The sequence below is a fragment of the Nothoprocta perdicaria genome, unplaced genomic scaffold (assembly GCF_003342845.1).
Source record: "Nothoprocta perdicaria isolate Ctin4 unplaced genomic scaffold, notPer1 scaffold_112, whole genome shotgun sequence".
Classification (NCBI taxonomy): domain Eukaryota; kingdom Metazoa; phylum Chordata; class Aves; order Tinamiformes; family Tinamidae; genus Nothoprocta; species Nothoprocta perdicaria.
In genome coordinates this window covers 1,069,812-1,091,632 of record NW_020454228.1, presented here as the reverse complement: position 1 = coordinate 1,091,632, position 21,821 = coordinate 1,069,812, and the positions used below count along the sequence as shown (strand labels likewise).

The following is a 21,821-nucleotide window of genomic DNA, read 5'->3' as shown; positions in this document are numbered from 1 at the left end:
GAAAAAAATGAGAATTGGAAATAATTATTGGCTGGCTGTACATTGTCTGGTATTTCATCTCTGAGTATATGTGTGTATCTGGTCCTGTGTGAGAGGAGTGGGAAGAAATGACAGTCTCTGGAGATAAGGATGCTTCCTATAAAAGCTCTTCCTGTTGAGCTGTGGACTTAAAGATGAGATTTGGAAAAGTGCCTTCAAAGTTAGCAGACTTGGCTTGGACAGTCTTGGGTTTTGTTTAGCTGCTTAAGTGTCCAACGTGGCCCTGCCATGCTGTGAGCTGGTAACGCTGCCCCAGCCGCAGCCTGTCCCTGCTGCCTGTCTCGGTGTGGCCTCTGCAGCGGGTCTCCCCAGGCTGCCTGGTGAAGTGTCCCATCGGTCAGCACCAGAAGCAACAACGCTTCAGTCTGCGTAGGAGCAGCCTTCACAGACCTCAAAGAGCTAAACCACTATTGTAAGTGCAGAATGGAGCCAGGGAGGGTCAATGCAGTTGTGCAACGGGACGATTTAAACGGCGCTCTGCTTTAGCGAGCTGCCAGCACTTGTCTAGCTGCTCGCCTGTCCATCTCCCTTCTGGCTTTTGGGGGCCTTGCTGCTTGTTCTCCAGAGCCTGTTTTACTTCAGCACATGTTTACATAAAGATACAGGCCTGAGCCTACAGGCGCACATTGGGCAGGCACATGCCGCACAGCGCCCGCGTTGYGTAACTCCTGCTTCAAAGCGTTTGCGCCAGCTCTGCGCTGATGAATAAGATGGCGCTGAAGGAGGTGACGAAATCACTGGGGAGCAACCTGCAGGAAGAAACCTTTGCTGACTTAAGGTGTGTGTGCATGTGTTAGGGAGGGAGTCTCTCATTAACCCTTTGGATACGGTGTGATTTCCAGTTAAGTAACACTGAGGGGCGATGAAAGGCAGTGGCCTGGGTGCTGAGGCTGGCGGCCTGGCAAGGTCACCCTGAGCCGTGGCGCAGGAATTTGGCAGCAGCAGGAGCGGAGCAGGTGCAGGCCCCGGGCAGGGACTGGGCCTGCTCCTCGGGCAGAGAGAGACCACCTTGCCCGGGGAGGAGAGCAAAGTGCAGCAGCAGGAGGGGTCTGTGGCTAGCAGGAGAAGCAACACTTGAAGCACTTGGCGCAGGTAACTGAAGCACTTGATACAGGTAACACACAGGATCTGAGGTTGTGTGAAGGCAGAAGGTCGGATACCTCGGCCTGTTGGCATTTGCGCTGCACCCCGTGGTCGTCCTCAACCTGTCTGCAGTGCAAGGGAGTCGGGTCAGAGCCTCGCTGCTGCTTTGCTGCTGCGTGCAAGGGCCTGGATCGTGCCGTTTCCTCTTTGCACGTGCAGACAGTGCAGGTGTGACAGAGCAAGAGCTTTACCCATGGTCTTTTGCATTTGGTTGAGTCAGACTATTAAAATAGTTTGTGTTTGTGTTTGACTTGCAGGTTGGGATGTTTAAGATTCATCCTGAAATTCCAGAGTCGCTGTCTGCTGAAGCAAGGGCCTTTATTTCACTCTGTTTCGAACCTGACCCTGGTAAACGTGTCACAGCCTCCGATTTGCTCAGAGACACCTTCCTGAAGCAAGTAAACAAGGGCAAGAAGAACAGGATTGCATTCAAGCCTTCAGGTAAGAAATTACCAGCCAAATGCAAATCATCATCATTAAGTGYTACATAAAATATTGGAATCATTAAACAATTTCTGTTAGTAAGGATGTTAGAGGTGCCAAGAAATCAGCAGGAGCCTAGTTATTGAAAGTGCCCGTGATTTGTAATTAGTCATATTTAAATTTAACAATTCACATAAAAAGGTGTCTTGATTATTTTATGCTTTGCTTGCTGAAGCCCCCAACCCTATTTTCCTCTCCCCAAAATAAGTGTCTCATTTAAAGTAAATTGAAATCAGAAAAATGGCATTTAGTCAAGACTTCTCAAAAAAAATAGGTGTTTTAGATTCACCRTTATAGGCACCATAGAGATTTGAGTTTTAGAGAGCAGGTATCTGAAAATGGGTCTCTCTTTATGCGTGACAGCTTGGGACACAGTTTCTTTTTCTCTCACACGTACACACTTGWTCGGCATTCACACTTCTTGGATTTGTTCAGTATTCCGTTTATAGGAGTCTCCATGGCAGGGGGGGCATGTTCTCATGGGGGAACATCTTTAAACCTAATATATATTCTGGAAACTGGGCATTTAGATGCTGACGTAGGTGTTTTGGGCGAAGGGTTGTTGTATTTCATCCCCACAGAGCCCTCTCGCTCCCTCTCCTCCTCTTCCTCTAATAAACTGACTATCTTCTGCTCTCATTGGAAGTCAGCCCCTTTCTCTGCAGTAAGGTAAGCAAACCTTAGCATTTGAAGGAGGCTCCCATTTTAAAACAAACACAGCTCCTGGTCTTAAATCTTCTTTCCCTTGCCTATACACTCATGTGCATACTCTCAGGGCAAACTCCATTGTGTTTCCCCTTCTTGGTATTTTTCCCCCTCAGCAGGGAATTTTGGAGAGAAAGAAAGAGGGGGAGGAGGTGGAATTCTAAAGGGGGAAAATGCAGCAGGGACTCTCTGACATTTAGTGGTCAAGATTTACTTTTGGGGAGGGAGGAAGTGGGCATCTCCCCTGTGCCSCATGTGGAGGGGCAGCGGGTGCGGAAAGGCTGCAGCCCCCGTCGCTCCCTGGCTGCCCAGGGCCTGCCGGGCGCTGCAGTGACCACCCAGCTGGCTCACCTCTCCTGCGGCCTCTTGGCCCAGGGATTTGCCTCTGGAGCAGCTGGCAGCTTGGAAGGGATGTCGCCCGCCGTGTTAGCTGCACTGGGAGCAACGGGCTCGTCTCTCTGCTGCGGGGGAGCCACAGCACAGAGCCCAGCATTTGGCACAGTCTCAGCTGCAGTTTACTCTGCTGTTGCCCTTGCTGCAGTGTCCTCAGCTTTGCCCCCGTCTTTCCAGCCTGTCTATATTCTTCTTCCTTCTGCTAATCAAATTCTGGATCTTCTGCTGATCTTCTGGATCAAATTGCAGCCCTTTCTCTTGGGGCAGCAGCTTTCAATTTTCGGTGCTGAGGCACCTAGAGCCAGTCCTGGTAAGGTGACATATTATTTTCATCTCAGCAGCTGTTTAACCTCAGCCCTTTGACCATGAGTCACATACCATGGGCTATGTTGGAGCCTTCTGAACAACTTCCAGCACTCTTCCTCCMCTGCCTCCTGGCTCCCCTGAGCAATTTCTGCTGACAAACCTCAGTGATGTTGTAACCTCATGAACATGTGACACAAATCCTTCCTCCTTATCTTTGCTATCACACAACTGCAAATAGGCAATCGGAATTGTAGCAAGCTCTGAGCATCAGAGACACACATGTGCACCAAGAGACTTCCTTCAGGCTGGTCCCAAAAGAGGGCCCCTTGCAGAGGGCCAGGGGACGTGCAGGCAGCTGGGAGGTCAGARAAGGAGCCAGCGGAGGTCACCTGCCCAGCCTGGCCCACCACAGCTCCACCACAGCTACTGGTCACCTGCCCGGCCTGCTCCACCCCAGCTACTCCCCTTAGCAGAGAGGGGTCAGCACGAGGCCGACCCCTCTCTGCGTAGGGGAGTAGCTGTGGTGGAGCAGCTGTGCTAACCTGCTGCACTGAGAAGGGCTTCTATAAACAGCTGCCTAGCCAGTTATGTGGTGGCAGGAGACCAGCACCAAGAAGCGTACATGGGAAAGGGAGAGAGAAATATTTGGTAACTGAATGTCATTCTCGTATTAATATCTCCATCGGCTCTGCTGTCTTTGGGTTCAGCKGCTAGCTAATCAACGCTTTTAACATTTATGTGTTTTCACTTCCTATCAGCAAGGCTACGTCTGCCTCGGCCAAATGAGGTCTTTCCATCACGAGGACAGCCACGGGCTGCACCGTTCAGAGCGTCGCCCTTTCCTGCCCGGTCCCGCTAAGCGTTTGTTTGTGGCGCCTGTTTGCAGATTACGGTCGCGCCGCGGCCCTGCCGCTGCCCGGGCCCGCGGAGCAGGCCGGCAGCAGCAGCAGCGAGCACGGCTCCGTTTCGCCGGACTCCGACGTGCAGCACGACGTGCTCTTCGAAAGGCCAAAGAGATCCGTTTCAGAGATGCAGACGAAGCATCCCGTGTCCCACTTATTAAGGTAAAGCATTTGGTCTGGGCCTAGGCCTAGTGATGTTTATGTGTATTCAGTTGCTTTTTATCGGAAGGCATAATGAGTAGGTAAGCAGGTGTGTTAAGCAGCAAGTGCACTGCGTCTACAAGGTGCCAGGTGATTGAAGTGTGATTTATATGTAGTTAATGAAAATGAACAGTGATTCTCTGTCTTCTGAAGGCTTCCATGTATTTATGTACTTCTTTCCAGTGAATAAATGGCAGTTTTCCTATTGACTGAATGGATATTAATTCAGGAGCAAGTGTAAGAATTTCTCATYTCCAAGCACTCATGAAAAAACTTGGGAAAGGTGCAGCAGAAACCTAGTTCTGCTGAGCAGGGGGCTCAAAACACTTCCAAGTTAATGTGGTACAACATGAGGCCAGAAGAAAATGTGTTTTATCTCGGTCCAAGGTTTTCAGCTTTCTTCCCCCAAACTACTGAGTTAAACACTGAGTAACTTTGGTGCCAGTTTCTCAGTAGGATGAAATCAGAGTGGTTCCCTCAGCTTCGAGGAGGAACAACAGCCATTTGGGGATCTGAACCATCTTCTCTGCCTTAGTGTTTGACAGCCTGGTCAATCTGTTGCTGTTACTCAGCCCATGTTAGGCCGCGCTTAAGTGCCCCTGCTGTCCAGCAGCAGGGCTCACATATTGCTAATGCCAAGGTGCGTCTCTGTGCTTGGCCCCGCTGCCGCCTCAGTGTGCCTGATGAGAGCTTGGCCTCGGAGGACAGGAGCGCGTCCCCTTCCGTGGAGGACAAGGATTCCGGCCTGTTCCTGCTCAGGAAGGACAGCGAGCGTCGAGCCATCCTCTATAAGATCCTGAAGGAAGAACAGAATAAAGTCGCTTCACATTTACAGGACTGCATTGCACAGGTAGCTTCACTTCAGCATTACTGTTCCTACTTAAAAGAAAAACTAATGATTGGATAACCAGTATCAATACTTCTGAGGACTAACAAGCGAAGGTGCTAACAGCTTTAAAATTAGTAAGAATTTACCTACTACAAGGTACAAGTAACAGCAAGTCCTACCTCAGCCTCCAGCTGTTCTGTGGCACCACTCAAATGTTCTCTATCTGTCTGAAATACTTCTCCCTTTGCCTTATAATACGGAATTTTRTTGTTTTCCAGTGTAGTATCTGGGTAACTCTAACTGTGTAAGGGTTATGGGCTGCAAATCATCAAATGAAGCCTTGAGGTGCAACTTCTGACTTCTGCTAAACATGTGGGTAAATAATGCTTTGCCTGGGGACATCACATCTGCAAGGTTAGATGTGAGGTCACGTTCAGCTTACTGCAAGGGATGGCATTTACAGAAATGTGGGTTTCTCGTCAGCCCGCTCTGCTCTTTTTATGGAGGAGTGCTACCCTCTGCAGTACACTGAAGAAAGGTGCAGATCTCTGCAGAGATGTGCAGGGACTTCTAGGTGAGCCTGGAACCTCTTCCATGTTTGCCAGCCACAGGGTCCATAGACCTAATGCCTACATTTCAAAAATAAACTCTATGTTAAAAAAATAGTTAGAAAAAGGTGGACAGTAAAAGCTCTGAAGAAAAAAAACTTGGGTGCTTTCTGTGCATAGCCATGAAAATACATGTTTGTGAAGTTAAACATTGTAGCTTTCAATATACCAATGCTCCTATATAGGTATTTTTTTGCATTGGGGTTTGCTTACTGTACATTCCTTGTCTCTTCCCCAGAGTTCTGAAGAATTGCAACTTTCAGTAACCCACATCAAGCAAATTATTGGGATTTTAAGGGACTTCATACGCTCTCCTGAGCACAGAGTGATGGCTTCTACCATATCCAAGCTGAAAATGGATTTGGACTTTGACAGCACTTCCATCAACCAGATTCATCTGGTGCTGTTTGGATTTCAGGATGCGGTGAGTTCCTGGCTTAGCCCAGGAGGAGAGGAATTCTTCCTAGGGAAACCTCACCCTGGGTGCTTGTAGCTTCCCTGCTCCTCCTCACACAGCCCTGACTTCCTGCCCGTTTGTGCTGCCCGGCCCTTTCCTGTGAGGTTTCCCTGAGCATGAGGTGAGCTCTGCTGAGGCGCCGTGTCCCAGCGCGGCTGAGCCCGATCCGCAGGGAGCTCCCGGGCACCGCGGGCTGACAGGGAGCTCTCCACGCTGCACCTTGTGGTGATTTCCTGCTCTGTCCCTGCTTGAGAACAGGCCCCTTGAGGAAGAGGCCTGAATATTACAGTCTGTCTGAGTTTGGRTGCTCTAGCCTACGAATGTCCAAGCTGTTGATTAGGCTTCCAAAGGCGAGGAGGCTCAACTGACTCTTGCAGTTGCTCTGATAGTTGAGGAGCAGGATTTTCCTTCCTAGGTGTAATGAGCACAGGTCCTCTGCTGCTCCCTTCCTTGCTTATTTCTTTGTAGGTGAACAAAGTTTTAAGAAACCACCTAATAAGGCCCCACTGGATGTTTGCCATGGATAACATCATTCGCCGCGCAGTCCAAGCAGCAGTCACTATTCTTATTCCAGGTAAGCCAAACCAGCTGAACACAGTCTGAGGGGAAAGAGGAAAAAGCTGTTTCCATATCACAGATACAGCAACTGGAATCATTTAGATGTTTAGATATAATCTGTCAGCAAGTCATTAACTTGCATTAACTGTCGCTGCATCAAAGACACAGGGCCCGACTGTTGTAGGGGGGTGTGGATCTTGGGCAGTAACGCTGCAGCTGCAGAGCAGGAGCACCCAGCAGGCACGTGTGCAGTGGCTCTGCACCTGCAGTGTGCTCTAGATATTGAGACAGGCAAATTCATCCCAAGCTGAATCATTTCTAGTAAGAAACAAACTCTTTTGTGCAACGCTTTAGTGAACTCCAAGGTGGCTAACCATGCAGAGGGCTCRGTAGGTGTTCTGAAAAATGAAAACTGCAGAGAAGGGAAAGGGCTAGTGAATTTATATGAGGAGGAGCATGTTTTTGCCTGTGTGTTAGTGGTGCGAAAAATGACCACCAAAGAGGAGGATACATGACTGCAGGGTACAAGAGGAAGTCTAAGCTGGGAATTTCCAAGTAGTTTGGTTACTGTTTGTACCAAAGAATGTGAGTTGCCATCCAGTGTGAGATTACTTCCCCCACAGAGACACACACACACACACACACACACACACACACACTTACTGTGAGCCCTTTCTAGCCAAATTAGACACCTCTTTTCAGGACTTCATTAGTAGGAGAAAGATGGAAACTGTTCTTTAGTGAGAAGGACAGCACATAGCGAGAGAAATGAGGTTAGAAATGCTACTCAGAAAAAAAAARAAGACTTTTAAAAACTGTTCAATCTAGGGTAACAGAGGGGAAGCAACTTAATTTTGTTCTTTAAAAAAATTTAGAAAAAAAAGCTTTACAGGACTTCTCATTAATTTTATTAATTATTTTGTTATGCACTTCATTAATTTACTACTGCATCACAAGCATGTTTGACAAAAGACTCTCTTCATGTACAGCTGCCTGTGTTGGTCATCTACAGCAGAGCTACCCTGACGCCACTCATACTTACTGTACAACTGATGCCATAAAMTATATGGTCCAAGTGAAGGAGACTGCTCTTCCCCCACCCAGTATTATAAGAAAACAATGGGGGGAGAGGCTGCTTTCTTAGCTGAAGCTCCCCTAGATCCAGGAACAGAGAGCAAATTTTCCCCCCAAAACAGACTTGTACAAAAACCTTMCATTGTTTCATTTTACCAGAGCTTCGCACTCACTTTGAGCCGGCCTCAGAAGCTGAAGGGGGGGACAAAGACGGTGATGAGGCGGGGGGCAGTTACCAGCCCGCCGAGGAGGTCGCGGCCGAGGCTCCGGCCGCCGCGGCGGGACTCCACAGCCCTGGCTCTGTGGTGACACAGGGGGCTCAGCAGCAGCTTGCCCTCGAGTGGGGCAGGCTTAAACAGGAGACCTTAAGGTAACTGTCATGTACAGACCATGTGCTACTGTTCCAGCGAGTCTTGGAAATGCTCCCACGCATGTTGGCCACCGTGTCATGTAGTGCCATAACGTTGGATGCCTAATGCAAATACTTGGTCAGAACCTGTGTGGCTTCTGACTACGCTGTGTGACAGCAGCACCCATGTGACGACTCCGCCATGACCTTGGGTACAACTTTGTTTCTGTGGCTTTTTCTAATGGTCTGTGCAGTTCTGCCAATTTCCTTCCTGCTTCCTTAGCTCCCTGGACGCTGCCTGGCCCTGTGGCAGTGGTCTTGAAGCCTGTCAGCAACTATGATTTTAAACAAGTCAGAGGGCTTTCTGCTTCCTCCTGCAAGGAAGGGCCGGAGGCCCCTGGCCTCACCCGCTGCTTGGGCTGCCGGCTGCTTCACCCAGGCAGAGCGCAGAGACGCCCCTTGCTCGCTGCTTGCGAGCGGACCCATTGGCAACAGCCTACAGCATTAGCACTGGCGGGGGGCCTGTTCTTGTAAGAGATGTAACCGWGCAATCAGAAGGTCCCTGCTACCCCTCTGCAGTGCTGTACGTTCTTTCTTAAACTGCGGAGTAAAGGCAGCAACTCTACGCGTTGAACTGCACAGCAGGGACAGACGTGGCAGCAGGTTTACTAACGGACTTGTGCAAAAGTGAAAGCCTTGATGTGCTACCACTAAGCTGAGTCCCAGGCAAGCAAAGGGAAARCTTTCAGGTCACAGGAAATGTTATCGAAGAGAATATCTGTTGCATAACTTTATTCTGTGGGGGAGGTTGKTTGTTACGCTGCTTTGTTTCAGCGAGGCTTACTCATATTGTGGCCGYGTTTGACCTCTCTCAAATGCTAACAGGCTTTTGGAAGACCTGGTTCAAAAGGAGAAGGAGTATCAGAGCCTCTTAARACAATCTTTGGAGCAAAAAACACAGGACTTGCGCTTGCTTCAACTGAAACTTAGAGCTGAAGGTAGGAGGAGATGGATGCTGTGKCTCTTGACAGTTGTGCCTAAATGCCATGCTTGGTTCCTTAAGGATGGTGTGATTTGGCTCAGGATTGCTTTTAAAATGCCTGCTTTGAGCTTAAATAATCCGAATTTCTGTCCTGTGTTGGAGGTGGATTAACCTGTGTCTTTCAATTCTGTTAAGATTCCCAACAGCCTGCAGCAGCTCTCAGAGAGAACGCAGATCCCAGGCTTGTGAACTGGCTGAAGGAACAAGGAGCTGACCTCGCTGCCATTAACATGGTAAAAAAGGAAAAGGAAAGCAAAGGGCACAGAGAGCTCCAAGAGTTTGGTTTCAAAGCAGCAACCTTAATTGAGGAACAACTTTGCCTTTCAGTTTGCTGAAGAGGATTATACTCTGGATGCTGTCCTCARTGATGTCACTAAAGATGACTTGCGGCATCTCCAACTGCGGTAAGAAGATAGGTTACTATTAACAGCTTAGTTTAACTTCTAGAGAAGTATTTTAAAGAGAATTAGGCTCTTCAGATGGGTCAGTGATAATTTAGTAGCTACTGCTGTTCATTTCACCATTCTTCAAGTTTCCCRTAGTGTAGCTGCTCCTCTGTAAGAGTGCCACCGCGGGTGCTTTGTGCCGTCGGCAGTTTGACAGTTACTGAGGTTGGACCCAACCATTCAGTTCCACCCTTGGTCACTAAACGAGCAGATGGAAAACAGGCCTTGAGGCTCTTCCTTCTTGTCCTCTTGGAAAGAAAAGTCCTTTAGCTATCCTTCAGTTATGCCCTGGCTGACATGAAAGACGTTCTTCAGGCTATAACCTTAAGAGAAGATAACATTCACTGGGTGCTCTCACAGCTGCTAGCCAATGCCCTAGCAGTTCCAGTCTTTACTGTTTGCTCACTTCACAATAATGGAGAAAAGGAGTTTCACCGGCCCCTGTGTCACTGTAGTTACCAGCTGTTTTCAATTCCTTCACCCAGTGGTGGTCTTCTCTGCAGAATCTGGAATGCAATCTTAACTCACCGACAGACAGCTGGGACCTCAGCGGCAGAGAGCTGATTCCCTGAGAACTGACCGGCTAATGGGAATAAGGAAATACAGACACATTCCTAATACTTGTATTATTAAATGTATAGAATATGTAGGTACTGTAGCCTTGCAGGTTTTGCACAACTGTGTAGCTCATTTGACCATCTGTGTAACACGATGTTTAGGAACAGCTTTTAAGTCTCTGTTAATGCACTTAAATTGTTTATGAGTACATAATGCTCGATTCAGCTGCCCCTCACTGCAAAGCAGCAGCCAAGGAGAAGCTTTTCTGCCAAAGCTAGCACACCTGAATTGGATGCAGCAGTGTGAAAAGTGTGACCCTCATGTGGTGTATTCTCTGCTGTTTTGAGCAGAGAGCCATTAAGCTCCAGCAAGTACGTTACCTCTTCATAGATAAATGTATATAGCATTTTATAATAAAGCGGCTCTCACTGAACTAGTAAGAAAAGCCTGGTGTGATAGTCTCATTTAACAAGGTTTCTGAAAAAAGCTGCATGAAATGTTTTTGCTGAGAAGTGCTTTATCAAGAAACAAAAATTGGTGACCACATATTTTACGCTGTTGTTCAAATTTAATGTTTGTACTGTACATGACACAGACGGCAATCCAAAGAAAAGTCACTAAGCAAATATATAGCCATTTAAATAAACCACTGCTTTCTCCTAATTTGGCTCCTTCTGAAGCTACATTCACCCTCTTTAAGACAATCCACAATAAAATGGATTTCCTTATACAATCTTCAGATTTCCCTCTGTTGAAAGAGCTTTTAAATAAGCTTAAAGGTTTGTTTCTGAGTCGTTACAGTTCTTGTAAATGCATTCACTTATTCTTATGAATAAGTTACCCCAATAAAAAAAAAAAAAAGGCCTTTAATTGACAGACTTGTACTTGATCCACTGATTTGGGCCCCGCACTTCAAAGGGCGGCTCATTGAAGTAGATGTGGTGCCCCAGTTCTTCCAGCGGCGGCTCGGGGTCGGTGGTGGCAAACTGGGCAGCCTCCTCGATCTCCTTCCTCACGGCCACATCGATTTCCTGGAGCAAAAATGGAAAATTAGTAGAAAGCTGTGCAGAAAATGTCATAATTTTGAGTTTAAACCCCCTGATGAAGGTCACCGTTAAGGGTAAGAGCATCTGGGAAAAARAGCCACAGTCTGTTTTTAAAACACAACACTCTTATTCCCTTCTTACTCAACTGCAACATTGGCCCTTTTTGGATAATAGTTATTTTTACACCACTTTTTTTCATGKATATATAAATGCCTTTGCAAGACCAACATCGATCTACAACACCACCTCTACTACTGTTAGGTGGCTACAACACCACCTCTACTGTTAAATGAAAAGCCTGTTTCAAAGGTATGTAAGTTTTGAACTGTCGTACACTACAAGTTAGTAAATCGCATTTTATTTATAGTTTAATTTTCTATTGAAGCTCTCTAGCTCAAGTACATGTTTTATTATATATCATAACATATAAATATATTATGTGYGATGGGTGTCGAGGGCTAATAATTACTGTTCTTTCTAAAGGAAGTAAAAGTCACCATGTTGCTTGAAGAAAATGCAAACAAAAAAGTTTAACTTGCTATAAATTCTCTGTTACTTAAATAACTTGACATTTTTCAATAGATATTGATAATCTCAAGCCTTTCCAGCTAGAGAAGATACGAATGTAAAACAGTATGGCATTAAGTAAATTAGAATGCCCAACGTAGCTACAGCTGAAAATAATTCTGAGTTGACCGAATTTTTTTCCTTCACGCACCCTCGTTAGCTCACGTGCACCAACACGCTCCTTTCACTGATTAAAAGTTGCTCTATTAAAAAAAAGCCAAGAAGCTCAAAGGAGGAGCGATGCATCGTGCAGTACGATGCTCTCTTCAGAGCTCCCTGCTGTTGGAACGCACACGAGCTTGCTGAAGCACTTCAACTTCAAGCCCTACCTTTAATTCTTCAATGCTAGCAAGGTTATGGTTGATCATTCTGTCCTTCAGCAAAGTAATGGGATCGCTTTTACTTCTCACTTCTTGAATTTCTTCTCTTGTACGATAGCTATGAGAAAAACAAGCAAAGTCACAAATGTCAAACATTTCCCCCCTCCACATCCATCCCCCCCCCCAAAATAATTGCTATGCCCGGGCAAGACAGCAGTATTAACCGCTCTAGGAATGAAGGCACAGCTACACCTGGAACATTTCTGAGATCTTAGAATGGAGATAGAGGTAAATGCAGAAGCAGCAGTCCCAGCCTGACACAGTTTTATCATGTGAGGCTATTTCCTGCTTTCCATCTTCCCTAGTGGAAAGAGGAGCAGGGGGGAAGCGACCGGGTCACAGTACATCCACTGGCTGAAGGCTGCTTAGGCACAGATTGTCTTTCAGGAACTCAACTTTCAAGTGAAACCTTGCAAGACACCTCTTTTTCATGCAGATCAATTCGGATGTTTCAGATGGCACATGGCCCAAATCCCATTGGCACCTCCATACTTGTATTTAAGTGTTCCCCTTTCCTGGATGCTCCCAACTGTTCCTGTACTATCATTTACTGGATTTTGTATATTCTAGAAGTCCTGGAAACACATGTTGATTTCCAGCCAAATCTTACGTAGTAAAATCCATGTAGCATGTAGAATCCTTAATCAAAAGGACAGAAAGTTAACTGRCTTTGTGCTCGTTTTAAGATTATATCTCCTAGCGCCACTAATTGTCTGCTGAGCAGTAGGATAAATGATCAAATCACAGAGATTTAAAATCAACTTTCACGCGCTTCACAGTGGACAAAAGCATCAAATCCATGACGTGTTCTTTCACCATTCTGATCATGTGTGCTTGGTGCAAGTGAACACTGAAAGCCATTGACGGTACCTGATTCCAGGGTCGCTCATGCTGTGGCCGTGGTAACGGTACGTCTGCAGCTCCATYAGGATGGGACCCTTAAAAAGGCACAGAGGGGGTTAACCACCGCGAGCCACCAACTTGTTGGCACAGCAGGAAAAGCATTTTAAGGATGCACACACTCATCTGCGCGGCACTCGGAGCCTTTCCAAACTGTCTTGGGGGTAAAAGCAGGACGAAGACAACAGCAGAGCAGAGCGCTGGTTTAAAAAACAAGCCAATCCCCCAAATGTTTTGTTAATATTAAGTGAATGTTAATAAATTCTAACAAAGAATCAAGTATTTGTAGGTTCAATGTGGGGGAGTCAAATGCAATGGGAACAACTACAAGAAATAGGTTAGATGGCATTTTTGTGTATAGCCAAATAATAAAAAACTTTGCCTGTAGTAGAATGATGGTGATTACTGACTTACTTTTCCAGCTCTGCAGTACTCAGTTGCAAACTTGGTTGCTTCCCGAACACAGAGAACATCCATGCCATCCACCTGATAAACAAAATATTACAAGTTGAGGCAAAAAGATACTCCAACCCTAACTTTAAATGATAAAAATATGATAAGAAAGATAATAAAACCACACGTGCAGTAGGAACTAAATTTCAATTTCTTCCATGAAATATATATATATAACAACATTATATATTTATAATAACAGCAAATACATTCCAAATATTTTTTTATGTACATCTACAGACACTATATATGTGAAAAGAGAAAGAGATTAACAGCCTTCCCCCTCCCTGCCGCTGCCTTGCTGATCTCGTTCTGCCCAGAGGCGCYGGAGCCGAACTCACCCTGAGGCCTGAGATGAAGTCTCCGCGTTTGTAGTAGTCGGTGCTGGCTGCAGCTCTYTCAACGGAGGTTCCCATTCCATAGCGGTTATTCTCGCAGATAAAAACACAGGGCAGCTTCCACAAGGCTGCCATATTGTAGGTCTCAAATATCTGGCCCTGGGAAAAAAATTTTAAAAAAAGCACATTAAAAATGGTTCAAATTTTAAGCACTAGGCTCTACAGAAAAATCTTTTCAGTTGCACAGGTGTGGCTGGTAAGCTCATAATATTAAAAGGGATGTGAAACTAGCCCTTCAGCTGAGGAGGAATAAAATACACTATGCAAGATGAAATTACCTCAACATAGTGTATTTTATGTTTTAAAAATTAAATCCTGTTTTATAAGTTCATTCAGAATCTGTGGTAGGGTGCCACAAAACCTTAATATTTTGCCTGAACTATTTTAGGAAGTCACAAAAGCAGCTCAACCACACTGCGCTGGCCTTGCTGCTCTAAGTGAGACATACAGAAAACCTAGAATTGAGATCTCTGGATTTAGAAAAGGGGAAAATACACAGAGGTAGGGAACAGTGTTCTCTAGACCATCAGTTTCTCATCTGGCTTGATTAGTTTTTCCTACCCATCATGAGATGATAACCATTCAAATGACAAAAATAAGCATTTGTACAAGATGCACTGTCCACCCCTTTACCTTCTTAAATGCAAGGTGTTTCTGTGTGTGCAGCAGCATGGCCAGCTTCACTGCTAGCTCTCAGAGCGCTGCTCACAGCAGACAATATCTGGGACAAAAAAATCCCAAGCACAGGCTCATTCCTGCTATGTAATGAGCATCTAAAGAACTGTTCACTTGAACCATTCCTCTGGGGGGCTGTGCAGTGCTCAAAGGCACAGGCCTGAGGCGTCCAGATTTGCCAGCTGCTCAGCCATTACCTGACGTTCAGCTCGGTGGAGAGCACTTCCTAACAAAAGCCCTAGGAAAAACTGCAAACGAACCACATCTCTAAAGTAAAATACCAAACAGAGACAAGGGGAAAGGTGCTCCAACATCTTGCTGTGAACAGGCAGTGCTCACAGCGGGAAAACCTCCACTGAGCCGGGTTGCGCAACTCCAGGTTACCTGGTTGGCTGCGCCGTCCCCGTACAGAGTCAAACAGACTTCGTTTTTACCGAAGTATTTACAGGCCAACGCGATCCCAGCTCCAAGAGGAACCTAGCACCAACATGGAACACAGCAAAATTTTAGAGCAATGTTTGAAGGAGATGCAGACAGTCTGCTTGTGAGCCACAGAAAAGGCCTTTAAAATACCAAGGAGATACTCAAACGAGGAGCTGTTACCAACTCATTTATTGCAATCTGCGTACAGCCCAGAAGCTAAACTTCAACTACATTCAGTTTGGTTCATCTTTGTGTTGCAGCTCCTTACACTAGAGGAACCAGAACAAAGACATGACGTAGATGTAATAGCCACAGAGCAACTAACTGTAGCTGCATGCAAACTCACAGCATGAAATCTGAAACACAGCCACAGGCCACTAGTGAAATTCAGCCTGGGTTTTAATGYAGAAATCATGTATAAATATATACATACCTGAGCACCAACAATGCCATTACCACCATAAAAGTTCTTGGTATACATGTGCATGGATCCTCCTTTTCCTTTTGCACATCCTCCTTTTCGACCTGAAACATGACCAACATGCAATTACTTGCCAGCCAGTGAAAGAGGATTTTAGTCACTCCTAGTTTCTGCTCCCTTTTTTCTTTTGGTTTACTATACATAGAAAAACAATGACAGGAATTGAACTAGATATTCCCATTTATAAGTAACTACAATAGTGTTGCCTTCTTATTTCTAGGTCTTCTGTGCAGATTGAAGACACTGATTCTTACACATTGCCCAAAACAGCCTCTTCCCAAAGAGGTTACAGTTAAATATAAATGCTCAGAAGAGTGGGGGGAAAAAAAAGGAAAAAGATGGTAATCAAAAATATCATTCAGGAAGCAGAGAATTAAATAATTAGACTATAAAGAATTGTTTAAGCTTGGCTTTAAAACTACACAAGAAAGTTCCAGTGTCCTACTATGCAAATATACTTTCTTGTAAAGCAGAAAAAATATTYATACACACACATATTATTTTTTAAGTAGCCAGCACTGCCTGCATCTCTGGTACATGTAAGCTGCGCTACAATAGCAGAACTATACAGCCCTTTTCACTTTCACCTCTGGCAATATAGGCATGACTGCTGGTTCGGATGGACACTGAATAAATAAACATCAAGAAGTCACCTACTCCAGCACTACTCAAACTGCAATTTGAAACTGATGGTGGTCCACAAAGCACCAGAACGAAGCCCACAAAACAAAGTGTGAAAGCACATCTAGGTTACACACACACTCTCACACAACTGGGAAAGAGAAGGCAGCGCCCAGTGAAAGGGCCCTTGGAGGCATCTCAGAGGGGCCCCCCARACCTCAGGGCAGATGCCCAAATTTCATTCTCAAGTCTGCCAGCTGTTTTCAAATACAGGCCGCCAGTCACCACACATTATAATTGCAAAATACATACTTCAAAAACATTTTCCAAGAGGAGTCTTTTATTCACTAAAATTCTGTATCCCCTCTTGCCGAGGCAAGGTATTCTTTGATCCTTTCCCCAAGCTGGTAAATATTGCCAATATCGGAAGTTTGAAAAATGCAAAGTTAGTCCATCCCTTCCTCCAGTGCAGGCTCTATTTATATTTGCTAGCTGTCTAACAGTTATCAAAAACACACAAGAACAGAATACTTCAGCTGAGGTCCTATATGTGGTCCTATTCAGCTGAGGTCCTATATTTGCTGATTAATGATCAGTACATTAAACATCAGTACAATAACAATCAGGGCTATTTCCACTCAGAACAACAAACGGGTTGCTTTTTCACAGCACTGCATCATTTTGCCCACTGAAGCCACTTACACCTTTTCCGCCGACCCAACACGTAGCCCACTGATCGCTCACTTCACCCAGTTCACTTCTGTATTTTTGTAACTGGTCCTTAAACTAGATCCCATTTTTTTCAGGCCATTTTTCCAGTTTTTCAGGATCTGAATTCTAGTATGATCTTCCTAAAAGCACACACCTTGCTACACTCCAGCAGTTCAACAAGCACAAACCTCTACGTCACTCTCCCTAATTCTGAATGGAAACGTGACTGCTACCAGAGAGGATAGACTGCTTCAACAACTTGCTGAACACATCCTTTCAGTTTGGCAATGGAACTTGGATAATTATTGGGAATACAATCGTCTAGCTACATTTCAATGGTATCATCTATATTTGTGATTTGCTAACTTCTTATACAAGATCACAGCAGACACCATTAAAAAAATGGTGAAAAAAATCCACAACAACCAAGATCCCTCTATGCTTCAAACCATTCTGAAATTGGAACTTCTCCTCCTTACCGAATAGTGGACCATTTTTATTAGTCTTCTCTCACCTTTCATTATGCTTTGAAATGGCTTCTTCTGTGCTTTTACAGATTCTGCCAGCTAGGGCCAAAGCAAAAAAAGAGTGAATTTTCTAATTTTTAACAGAAAACTATAGTTCTTTCATACCAGAACTTCAGTAATCTCTTCCCATTTCAGTTTTTGACAATCCTGCGATGTATTTTAGATCACTGAAGAACTCCTGATTTACTAAAACCTTTTCTTTTTATTTACTTTCTTTTTTTTTCCCCTGGAATAACTGACCCTGGTATGCACAAAACAGTTTCTTAGGAAATAGTGTATTCTCCTAAACAGTCCTTTTCTTTAGATCTGCCAGTCTTAATATACTTGACTCTCCTTCCTGCTTCTGTAAAGATTCTTGAAATCTAGCACTTCCTGGTAAATAAAGCTCTGTTAATTTGGCATATTCAGTARAGATCTTTGTATGATAGATCAACCCTAGCAACACTCCTAATAGCAGAAAATTACTCCAAATGCCATTTCTCAAAAAAACAGTCTCTGTACTGCTGCTGTTCTTTTGCCTATTAAATAAATAAAACCAAGCATAATAGTATAGAAGATTGTGCCAGGAGAAGAAAAAATAAACAGAAAAAAGACTGACACTGACCACTAACCCAGACTGGGTTTTTATTACATCACAATACAGAGAGCATACAAAGGCCTTCGGATTTCCCACTCACTTTTAATTTGTACCATTGCCTAACAAGAGCTTGGCAGGCTGAGCCACTCTCCTCCTGCCTGCTCTGCCTAAGAACTTACCACAAATAGACATCTCTCCTTTCCACAAAGTCCATTCTACTATTTATTATTCTTGCTAAAAATCAAATTATGCCCAAAGCACATTCAGTTTACAATTACAAGCAATGTTTACCATTCTTCCTAAAAGCAAAGTTCAGCAACACTGAACTGAAAATCTGAGTGTGCCCTATGAAGGGTAATGCTCCGCTCTGTCAAGAATAAATTTCTACCACTAGCAGTGTAGCTGCAAGTTCCACATAAACAAGCTTCTGTATCACARCACAAGCTGCCTACAGCATCAAGAAAGAAATTATAAAGTTGAGTTTTAAGTGCTAGCACTTCCAATTAAATACTGCTTTTGATTTGTTTTACTACAAAAAAAGTGGTTGCATCAACAAGTCACACATTGATTTATTTGAATAAGTCAGTAATTTGCTTCTGAAGGCCGAGAACACTTGGGGCACTTTGTGACATCTTTGTGAATTTGACTAAAAGACTGGCAAAAGCACGTCGCACTCAACTCCTCATTTAACTCAGCACAAACCTGTAAGTTCAGCAAGAATTGCTCGAACAGGAACTCCTCGTGCATATGCAAAGCCATGAACTCTGTAGGCTGTTATCACATGGTCTGTAGGCTTTATGGCAACTTCAAGGCCTACACAGCAAGCCTCCTGTTACAAAAGGAGAAATAAGCTTAGCAATAAAGAAAAACACTCCACTCCCAAGAGCCAGCAATGTGGATAGAGCTAAATGCCCATACAAACTTAAAATGCCAGCAGAAAACAAGAAAAGCACAGATATAGAAGATTGCCTTAAATCCCAAAGAGAGCTAGACCTCTCTGACTGCACAGTAACCAGAACTTGGCCTCCACATCCCATTCCGTCTTGACTCCGACTAACAAGACCAGACAGAAACAGGAGGCTGAAAATATCCTCAGACTTTTTCCACAAACAAATCCCAAGCAATTTATCTAAGTAACTGCAATTCAAAAAGGGTGAATGGACAGACATCTGCTCTTCAGACGCATCTTGCTTTCTCTCTCTTTCTATTGCTGTCTCAAGAAGTCAGGGATTCCTTTGTGTGCTTAGGAATTATTTTTTTAAAGCAGCAGTGAACCAAATCACTGAACCAGCTACAACTTTAGAATTGAGTATCTATATACAGCGTCTTCATTTTATTTCCAGCCTACTCAAGCCCCTACATTAAGCAGGACAAGAGAGTGAACTGCACTTTATAAAACCTCTTGGGAAAAAATAAATCCTCACCTGACCATCATATAAGTGACAGAAGCCACGAATAATCTTCTGCTTATACAGCTGGTCAGACTTCAGTTCCATGCGTCGTATGGTCTGCATGGTCTTGTAGTAATGGAGCCCCTCCTCTCGAGTCAGCACTGCTGTGGTGCTGGGGCCTTCCTCCAGGCGATGGAGGTCACACTTCTGCAGAGTCAAACACGTACTTACTTCTGGAATTTATCAGTGTCAGTAACAGTTTGTTTTAACAGTGGCCCATTTTAAATTCAGCTCGTAATCTCTCTCTCAAAAAAACAAAACAAAATCTCAATTTATAGGACAAAATAATATACAATATACCCAGGAGTCACTATAGAAAAAGTTTTTGAGACATATTTCCACGCTTTCCTACTAGCACTAGATTAAGATGGCAATAGAATACTGGAAAAAGACATTTCCATGGCTGTTGCCTGCCAAATACTTAGTAAAATCTACAGAGGCTTTTACTATAGTAAAAGCTATAGAGGCTTAGCAAAGCACCGAGTAAAACAATATCTTAACTACCAATTATACTACATATAACTACTAATTAAACTACATATTATAACAGACCAGAAAGAATGACATTACAATAAATAAATAAATAAATAAGGATCTTCCTGTGTGAAACAGTTTTAAGACCTGGTCCTAAGATTGGACTTTACCCCCTCTTCCACAGAATGAAGAATACTGTTCTGGGGACATCTCTCCCAGAATGTTTTCCTTTTCTCTGCTTCTCATATGACAGGGCAGAGAAGAAATATACAGATTACATTTTTTATTTTCATTTTCCTTCCAGTTTTCTCTTATACAAAGCTTTTACATCTCCCAATTCCCTTTAAATAGGGCAGGTATGAACTAGATGCTTGTGTCATATGCAMAAGCTAGTGCAAAACCTAGTTTCGTTTATTGGAACCACTTCAGTATCAAAAAATTTCTACTCTATAATATATATTACATATATGTCCACCCAACAGCATCCTCAAGCCATAAGAACAGGCTATTAAACCCTTCCTAGAAATTCTATAGTAAGATTTGGTTCTGGATATTCAAACAGTATTTTTTACAACAGAAAAACCAAGAGGTGAACTCTACCACATGTCAAGCGCTACAGCAATTCATACACAGCATTCAGCTTCCTTACCTTAATTTCAAATGTAGCTTCATTTGCAAAATCTGCGTAGTTACGTGATGCTACCATCACTCGGGATGCCTTAAAAAAGGCAGAACACAAGCAACATTTAAAGATTAATTACCAGGGAGATTCTCAATTCATCATTTCTAACAGTACTCCTATACAGAAATAATTTGTGACTCAAGCTAACCAGTGGCATATCCCCACAGTACTGAAGTATTAGAAAACTATTTTGTACAGACGTTTAAGTGCTAGAACTTCTTCAAAACCAGTATTTAGAACTAAGACAAAAATAGAGAACAAAATTTTAAATTTGCAATATCAAATAAAATCAATTTTCTTCAGGGAAGGGGAGGGGGGGAAAAGCATGGCCACTGGCTGAAAAATAACACAGAAATGTAAGAGGTGGAACACCTAAAATGCATGAAATACATACAGGATGGTAGGAGAGTCAGGAAAGATTTTTAGAGGTATATTGCTGTTTCGTATTAAATAATATGCCCAGATTATTAATTAACCCACAACTGATCATCTTAGAGAACTTTAAGAAGTTTCACTGCAGCATCAGATATGATGATCATCTGTGTGTGACTGCAGTGTGACTGTAGCACTAGGAACATACTTCATCTTTAGCTCCACAATTATGTTACTTATTAAGTTATAAGTAAATTTTGGTAGCTTACTCAACTACAGAATTATTATATATTTAGCTGAAGGTTCTTTGSTTTGAAATTTTGAAAACATCCATTTTAGTGCCTACAAAAAGGCCTGGTTGACAGATAAAAATTTTGGAAGAAATACTAGGGAAATTTCATAATTTATCTTGACTGCCTACTCTTTTACATAATTGATTTAGTAATTCTCATATTTTATTCCYTCATATTTAGAGTTTTTAATTTAAACTAAGCTTATCTAGCTATTTTAACAAACTGTATCAGTACTATCAATGAAGAAAAGCTATTTTATTCCTAGTGCTGGAAGTAGAACAAGATTTTAGGATTACTACATAAAAACAATACTAGGGAATCTTTATTAAAGTTCTAATGCACAGTCTGTATAACTGTCAAAAACTTTTTTGGACCTTACCTCACTAACAGCTCCCTAGGATAGCAGCATTTGCAAGGGTTAAAAAAAAAAAAAAAAAGAGGGAGAAGAAAAAAAGAGTAAGTACCTATTACCAGCAAAATTTTAGTAGATTAAGCACTGTATGTGGAAGCTCTTTACAGGTAAGCTCCAAGTCATAGAAATCCATCTTTCCCCACTGCCATATGCTCAAAGATGGTATGAAATACTGCCTTATGGATAAGGCTGCTTTTTATTTTATTATTCATACATTTGCTATAAATGCACAGCATATATAAATACATATTAAAGATAAACAGTTTCACATGTGGGAGTCAGTAG

General features: G+C 43.6%; 2 protein-coding genes across 3 annotated transcripts in view; one reads left to right on the top strand and one right to left on the bottom strand.

The window, feature by feature from the left end:
* MAP3K15 (mitogen-activated protein kinase kinase kinase 15) overlaps positions 1 to 10,283 on the top strand; it is a 47,826-nt gene extending 37,543 nt beyond the window's left edge. The window contains exons 19-28 of the mRNA XM_026052051.1: positions 1,440 to 1,623; positions 3,956 to 4,133; positions 4,848 to 5,022; positions 5,848 to 6,033; positions 6,535 to 6,640; positions 7,858 to 8,068; positions 8,933 to 9,045; positions 9,225 to 9,322; positions 9,417 to 9,493; positions 10,021 to 10,283. Of these exons, the coding sequence (XP_025907836.1) occupies positions 1,440 to 1,623; positions 3,956 to 4,133; positions 4,848 to 5,022; positions 5,848 to 6,033; positions 6,535 to 6,640; positions 7,858 to 8,068; positions 8,933 to 9,045; positions 9,225 to 9,322; positions 9,417 to 9,493; positions 10,021 to 10,099 (1,407 nt within the window). The 3' untranslated portion in view covers positions 10,100 to 10,283. The remainder of the gene's footprint in view (positions 1 to 1,439; positions 1,624 to 3,955; positions 4,134 to 4,847; positions 5,023 to 5,847; positions 6,034 to 6,534; positions 6,641 to 7,857; positions 8,069 to 8,932; positions 9,046 to 9,224; positions 9,323 to 9,416; positions 9,494 to 10,020) is intronic.
* Positions 10,284 to 10,691: 408 nt separating this feature from the next.
* PDHA1 (pyruvate dehydrogenase E1 alpha 1 subunit) overlaps positions 10,692 to 21,821 on the bottom strand; it is a 13,198-nt gene continuing 2,068 nt past the window's right edge. Inside the window, exons 2-12 of one of the 2 annotated variants that reach the window (XM_026052116.1) lie at positions 21,504 to 21,518; positions 20,427 to 20,495; positions 19,277 to 19,450; positions 18,555 to 18,681; positions 15,369 to 15,460; positions 14,897 to 14,989; positions 13,781 to 13,936; positions 13,401 to 13,472; positions 12,957 to 13,024; positions 12,036 to 12,144; positions 10,692 to 11,124 (exon numbers count right to left, since the gene is read on the bottom strand). In XM_026052116.1, coding sequence (XP_025907901.1) covers positions 10,960 to 11,124; positions 12,036 to 12,144; positions 12,957 to 13,024; positions 13,401 to 13,472; positions 13,781 to 13,936; positions 14,897 to 14,989; positions 15,369 to 15,460; positions 18,555 to 18,681; positions 19,277 to 19,450; positions 20,427 to 20,495; positions 21,504 to 21,518 — 1,140 coding nt within the window. In that variant the 3' untranslated portion in view covers positions 10,692 to 10,959. The remainder of the gene's footprint in view (positions 11,125 to 12,035; positions 12,145 to 12,956; positions 13,025 to 13,400; positions 13,473 to 13,780; positions 13,937 to 14,896; positions 14,990 to 15,368; positions 15,461 to 18,554; positions 18,682 to 19,276; positions 19,451 to 20,426; positions 20,496 to 21,503; positions 21,519 to 21,821) is intronic. The other variant, XM_026052123.1, reaches the window with a different exon arrangement.